The following is a 7,145-nucleotide window of genomic DNA, read 5'->3' on the forward strand; positions in this document are numbered from 1 at the left end:
TGTGTGTGTGTGTGTGTGTGTGTGTGTGTGTGTGTGTGTGTGTGTGTGTGTGTTTGTGTGTGAGTGTGTACACGTGTGTGCGTGTAGCAGATCCACTGCGCGTGAGAGGGAGCGTGCATGCATTCGAGTGTGTATTACGAGTCACTTCGCTTCTCGTTCCACTAATTTACCAGAAGAGGAGGCAGGAGAGCGAGAGAGAGAGAAAGAGGGTGAGAGGAGGAACAGAGCTCTACATCAGAGAGAGAGAGAGAAAGAGAAAGAGAAAGAGAGAGAGAGAGAGAGAGAGAGAGAGAGAGAGAGAGAGAGAGAGAGAGAGAGAGAGAGAGAGAGAGAGAGAGGAGAGAGAGAGAGCGCGAAACAGAGGGAGTTACATGGGAGAGCAAGAGAGACTGCAGCTTGGTTTCTGATTCGTGCGAACACGCTGCGCAGACATAACAGAGGAGCGATACACACTAGCTGAACAGAGAAGACAAGCGGGGAACACCGAGCCGTGACTGCTGGCTCCAACGCCGCGACACCATCTCAACGGAGACACCTAGCCTACTTTTTTGTTGTTGATGCTCCTTACTGGTCCGTATTCCAAGTGCGCTGTGATCGTGGAGAGACGGAAGGAAATTCGGTACGTTCTCAACTCGGGACACCCGCACTGTTTTCAGCACTGCACTGCATTGCACTGCACTGCACTCACCAACCGCGCCGTTGGGGCGGTTTGAGCCCTAGCCGGGCTTGTGGAGCAGGGGGGATCCGTGCAGCAGCGCGTGTAGTTGTTGCTGCAGGCCGTGTAGTAGTAGCCCCCCGTCTGGCTCTGAGGTACACCGGAATGACGTCCGCCGGAGAGCAGGGCGGATAGACTGGTTTTTCGGTGACGCGGGGGATCATAATCTGCCTTGGAGGCTACCTGGACGTGTCCGCCGAAGCAGCGTGAGAAAGAGAAAGAGAGAGAGAGAGAGAGAGAGAGAGAGAGAGAGAGAGAGGAGAGAGAGAGAGAGAGAGAGAGAGAGAGAGAGAGAGAGAGAGAGAGAGAGAGAGAGAGAGAGAGAGAGAGAGAGAGAGGAGAGAGAGAGAGAGAGAGAGAGAGAGAGAGAGAGAGAGAACAAGGTGTGTGTGTGTGTGTGTGTGTGTGTGTGTGTGTGAGTGTGAGTGTGAGTGTGAGAGAGGGAGAGAGAGGGGGAGAGAGTGCGAGGGACTCCTACACGTTTCATCCAACCGCATTCTCTCGTCTGTTGAACCTCGGTTTTTTTTTTTCTGCAAATGGGTTAGAATCCCTCTTTTATTTTCTCTGTCTTCTTAAAATCGACCCAATCCGACGCTATGAACGGAAGAGGCAGCTGATCGGGTCTGTACCTTCCGAACGTTTATTTTTGTTAGAATGTAGCAACCATCTAGGGGGTCCGATCTATCGTAGGGTTTATATATGTGATCACCACCTGTCTTTGGAAGTTTGGACTCCTCCACATCACCACCAGCAGCATCCTACATCTGATCGAGTCGATTTGCATTCACGCACTACTCCAACCATGCCGGCGGGTATGAAACCGCTGGAGAAGTTCTTGAAAAAGCAGACCACCGCTCTGACGCGGGCCGGGGGCTTCGGCGGGGCGGACAAGGCCAGCGGTACCGGGGGGTCCCGGAGGAGGGCCAGCCTGTCCCGGGTGGTACCGTTCTTTAGGGAGACTTCACCGGAGAGCGGACAGGCGCGGGAGGTTTTCAGGTGAGAAGGCGGACGGTGTTTATGCGTGTCAGCATCATGTAACAGTAGCAGCAGTGTTTAGGGGAAACCAGGGCAAGACATCCCTGTACTTCTCCAACGACTCCAATGGAATGCTAGTAGGCTTGTTGATTAAGGGGAACGACTATATATACCTTGAGCACTGTTGTGTGTCTTTAATGGCCGTTACTGTTAGAAGGGGGACACATTCAGATGGGATGACTATATAGGCTCTGCTGAGCCCAAAACAAAACCAAGGCTTAATTGTCTGATGATTATTTTTATTTTTTTTGGTCTGTAATGTCTCATTCAATGTTGAGCCAATCTGTTGTGTGGTTATGTTTGTTTATGTAAAAGCCTACATTTCGACTTCCGTATAGTCTACTGAATGACTTCAGTTCATGCAGGCCTACTGAATATTATAACTTACTATAAGAAGATACATTTATTATTATTCTTATTAATAATGTTCAAATTGCAAAAATGAGCTCCCTTAATAAACCCTACAATGTAGTAAAAGTGAAATACAATAATAACATAATAAAAGTATAACAATTGTTACTATCACAAATATTAATTTAAACAGACTTGAATGTGTTTGTCAACCTACCAAAAGGGTTGTCAGTGTGAGATCTACTCTGAACCTAGTCCTACAGACTAGAACGCCCCTAAATATAAGAACTGAATATAGCCTGGTTAGTGTGAGACCTGTAACCCCTCCCATCCAGAGTTCAACTGTCAGACCCCGCAGGTCGTTGGCTCTCTCTCTCTCAGTGTGTAATCCTGTGACGCTTCACCCCCAGCCCGGACACAGAGGAGCCCCCCTGCTGGCCCCTGGCCACAGGGGCCACCCTTGCTATGGCCCCTGGCTCTGGAGGGCCCGGGTTCGGTGGTTCCAGCGCTGGTGGATGTGGAGGTGGAGGCGGGGACGTACGCAGCCCGTCGCTCTCCAGTGACGAGCAGAGCTCCGAGGCCAGCCTGGTCACTGACGCCTCCAGCGGAGGAGGAGGGAGTGGGGGAGGAGGTGGGAGTGGGAGTCCTCTGAGCGCCGAGACCCCCGATAACCTGACCCTCACCCTGCTGGACAGCGTGGCGGGAAAACGCTACGGGCACTGTACAGGTGAGGGATTACACGCACGCACGCACGCACGCACGCACGCACACACACACACACACACACACACACACACACACACACACACACACACACACACACACACACACACACACACACACACACACACACACACACACACACACACACACAGACACACAAACAAGCATTACACACGCACACTCAAACACCCCCCCCCCCCCACACACACACACACACACACACTCACACTGTTGTTAATGCAGTGGTTGAAATCCTCCTATCCGCTAATCCCCTGTATTTATAAGCAGGTCATTCGTAAAATGTTAATGGGGTAATTTAAAGGAGATTTTCTCAAAAGAAAACAAAATATATCAAGACAAATTGCTAAATCATGTACTTTCTATCACTCTTCTGTCATGTAATAAAGGGCATATTTGTAAGAGAACGAGGGAAGAAAGCAAAAAGACAGTTGTACAGAGGTTATGATGGTTGGAAAATCTCAGTGGATTATAACACTCAGGTTAATTAGTTGTTAATTACAATGCATTGGTTAAGGAGTATTCTCTTCACCAAAAAACATGTCCATATGTATATTAATTTCACATTCATTCTATAGTCACCATAACACAGGCTGTTCCTTCAGCGTGCGTGTGTGTGAGTGTGCAGTGGTTACATAACTACCGCCTTCTTAGAGAAAAACCAGTGTGCCCTGAAGAAAGGGTGTTATGCGTGTGTGTGTGGTGCGTGTTCATGCCTCTTAGCTCCTCAACTATTACAGGATATAACATCCACCTTCTATAATGATGCTGTTGTTGTGTTTATGTATGCACATATTTCTGTGTGTTTATGCTCTGCCTTACTGTGTGTGTGACGTGGGTTAGTGTGGGTGTGTGTGTGGGTGCGTGTGTGTGCGGGGGCGTCTCTGCTACTGTCAGCTTCTACATATTTTGTATATGTATGTTTTTGCACATTCCTACATGCTTGGATATATTTAGTTTGATTGAATATTTGTTGGAAAGGCACTGTGTTTGTGTATGCATGAGTGTGTGTGTGTGTGTCTGCGTACGTGTGCATGTCTGCATTTGCAGGTGTGTGGGGGCGAGAATGTGTCTGTGTGTGTGTGCGTGCATGTGTCAGTGTATGCATGTGCGTGGCTTTGTGTGTGTGTGTGTGTGTGTTTGTGCGCGCAACAGAACGTGCACTTGTTGCACCCTAGACACCCACACAACCATCTCTCCTGCAGCAGCGAGGAAGGCAGTGTTTTAAGACCAACCATTTTGTTACATAACACACCCGTCTTCAACACAACACAAGTCCTTCGCTCCCCTTTTTAAAATGCCAGCGAGTTAAGCTTTAAGACAAACCATCACATGCAGATGGAAGCGGATGTGTTTTCCTCTGGTCTAGAGCTGTCAGTAAGTCCACAGTCAACTAGGTTGAGCTTGCAGGAACCAAATTCCTGTGTGGTATACCATAGACGTCAACACATTCGGTCCAAATGGTAGATATTCGAAACCCTGCACGGACAGTGAACTATTACATTCCAGTGGATCAAGTTTGTAAAGAAACGATGCGCCTAAAGCCTGACATGTGACACTCAGCTAAAAGGAGAAAACAAAGACGCTATTTTGAGAAAACGATCCTCCTGCTAATCATGATAATTAAGTTAATTATGGGATTCATCTGGATGAAGAGATAATGGATGGACAGAGGTCGAGAACGAGAGTAACCTATAGACACAATGGCATCACGCATCCATGCATGCATGCACGCATGCACACACGCACGCAAACAAACACACACCCTCCATTAATTACTAATGAAGTCCTCCTCCAACTACTTCCTGACTTAAATGTTGCTTGCTGGTCATGGCCATGAATAATACAGGAAGCCACTGTAATTTGTAATGTCGTGTGCGCAGTGATAATTTGTGTATAATTTGGGACTGGGGTGATGACCATTGCCAATTTAGGAATGATAACAAATTAGAGGATGAGGATCAATATATATCATTGGTTTGCTATTAACCATCCAGTCATTTAGCTGATACTTTTATGCATAGCCACTTTGCATTCAGATCCATGTCATTAAGGAGCAGGTCGGGGGTGGACATCCTTTTCATGGATACCGGCAGGTTAGGAGCTGGACATCTGGGATAGAAGTCCGTACTTTTGGGCTGGCAGTCCAAGTAGAAAATTATATATAGTATTCAATATATATATATATATATATATATATATATATATAGTCTTCGAAGTAGAATCGATAACAAAAACATAAAAACACACACCCATACACACACACACACACACACACACACACACACACACACACACACACACACACACACACACACACACACACACACACACACACACACACACACACACACACACACACACACACACACACACACACACACACACACACACAGAGTGATTATTCCCGCCTTTTGTCTTGCGCGTGCGTCCGATGGCCTCTCTGTGCTAGCACTACTTGTTACCAGGGAGTACAGGCTGTTCTGTCGCTCAGAACAGCCCTGTGTGCGGCCCTGTGCGCGAGCGAGGACGTGCTAGCTGGGTTTGCGGGTTTGCAGGTTTTTGCCTCATGGACTCATCATGGCGCGGCGGCGTGATCTGGGCTGATATGTCCCAGAGAAGGACCACAGCGCTCTGGTGTCTGTCCTCAGGCACCGCGCGGGCCTGTCCCTCTCTGGCATGATAATATACAATGTGTTGTTTACCGTGCAGATGCAGTGGCAGAAGGGCACGGTGTGACGCTCTGTTGGCTTGTTATCCCTCTCTCTCTCTGTTCCAGTCCCTGGGACGCTCTCTCGTCTCTCGTCCCATTGTCTCTCGCTCTCTCTCTCTCCCTCTGGTTCTCAGTCTTTCTCTGTCTCTCTCTCTCTCTGTCTCTTGATCTTGTTTTATCTCTTTCTCTGTATTCATCCCAGTGTCTCCATCTCATTCTATTTCTCTCTCTCTCTCTGTCTCTCTCTCGCTGTCTCTCTCTCTCTCTCTCTCTCTCTCTCTCTCTCTCTCTCTCTCTCTCTCTCTCTCTCTCTCTCTCTCTCTCTCTCTCTCTCTCTCTCCTCTCTCTCTCTCTCTCTCTCTCTCTCTCTCTCTCTCTCTCTCTCTCTCTCTCTCTCTCTCTCTCTCTCTCTCTCTCTCTCTCTCTCTCTCTCTCTCTCTCTCTCTCTTTCCCTCTCTCTCCTGCGTCACCTTCTGTCCTCTCTCTTACCTTTAAATCTGAATTATTCTAAAAAGAAATCCATGCCAGGCACTTGAGGCGTCTGTAAGAAAGGCACAGTTTGAAGGTTATTGACAGCATTGTGTTTCACCAAGGCCCCTTAGAAGACTCTGCTAAACATTACAAGTAGGCTCTGGGAGCCGAGAGACTATAAAGCGCAAGCTGGCACAGAGATTGATGTGAGCATGAAACTCTCTATGATACCTCAAATCACCCCAATATCTCAATGCGCTAGAAGTCTCTTCTTTGAATAATTGATTTGTTAAGCATCTGGGTCAAGCAGAGGCGCACTGTGCTAAAAAGGAGTGTTCACATCTAGTTCTGGCCCTGCCCACGTGCTGTGGAGCAATCCCCCCGCCCTCAACCAAACAGGTTGAGAGAGCAGGCTGCTACTGTTGTGCTGTCTGCTTTCAGACTTTGACCGCTGGAACTATTATGTACAAATACACTGTTGGGGTGGGGGGAGGGGAGGGGGGGGGTTGAGCGGTTAGAGGGGGGGTCAAATGTGACTCGTGGCCTGTAATACCCAGGAGTCCCGCCCGTCCCTAGCCCTCTCTGTAATAGACTTATCAACGCAGCAGACATACTGTGAGAAAAGCAGCCACGGAGCAGCTGGGAGCCAGGGGTGCGTGCCCACTGACCAGCACATTGTCACGGCCCAAAGGTCTCCTGCCGTCGGGCTTGGTTGGGTTCTGGAGAGGGAGGGAGGGAGGGAGGGAGGGAGGGAGGGAGGGAGGGGGAGAGAGAGAGAGAGAGAGAGAGGGAGGGAGGGGAGAGAGAGAGAGAGAGAGAGAGAGAGAGAGAGAGAGAGAGAGAGAGAGAGAGAGAGAGAGAGAGAGAGAGAGAGATTTTGTTTGCTTAATGCCAAACCTCACATGTTAGATATCCCCATAATTACATATCCATAATCCCAAATAAATCAAAGACGAGTACAAACCGCTTGAGTCTGGTGATGTTAAAAACGTGTCTCTTTGAGCACCATGCCACCTGCACGTGTTAATCAGTTGGTTAGCAGGCGGTAAGCAGGCAATGGAGCAGCGAGCCAACAGTAATGCAGCATTCCAGGGTTGGCCTGGGTCCAGGCGGATCATC

At 48.6% G+C, this 7,145-nt stretch overlaps 1 protein-coding gene across 1 annotated transcript in view; it reads left to right on the forward strand.

Annotated features, from left to right (window-relative positions):
* The first annotated feature begins 1,100 nt into the window (after positions 1-1,100).
* rapgefl1 (Rap guanine nucleotide exchange factor (GEF)-like 1) overlaps positions 1,101-7,145 on the forward strand; it is a 28,507-nt gene continuing 22,462 nt past the window's right edge. The window contains exons 1-2 of the mRNA XM_060042753.1: positions 1,101-1,711; positions 2,512-2,828. Coding sequence (XP_059898736.1) covers positions 1,518-1,711; positions 2,512-2,828 — 511 coding nt within the window. The 5' untranslated portion in view covers positions 1,101-1,517. The remainder of the gene's footprint in view (positions 1,712-2,511; positions 2,829-7,145) is intronic.

This window comes from Gadus macrocephalus, chromosome 2 (assembly GCF_031168955.1).
Source record: "Gadus macrocephalus chromosome 2, ASM3116895v1".
NCBI lineage: Eukaryota > Metazoa > Chordata > Actinopteri > Gadiformes > Gadidae > Gadus > Gadus macrocephalus.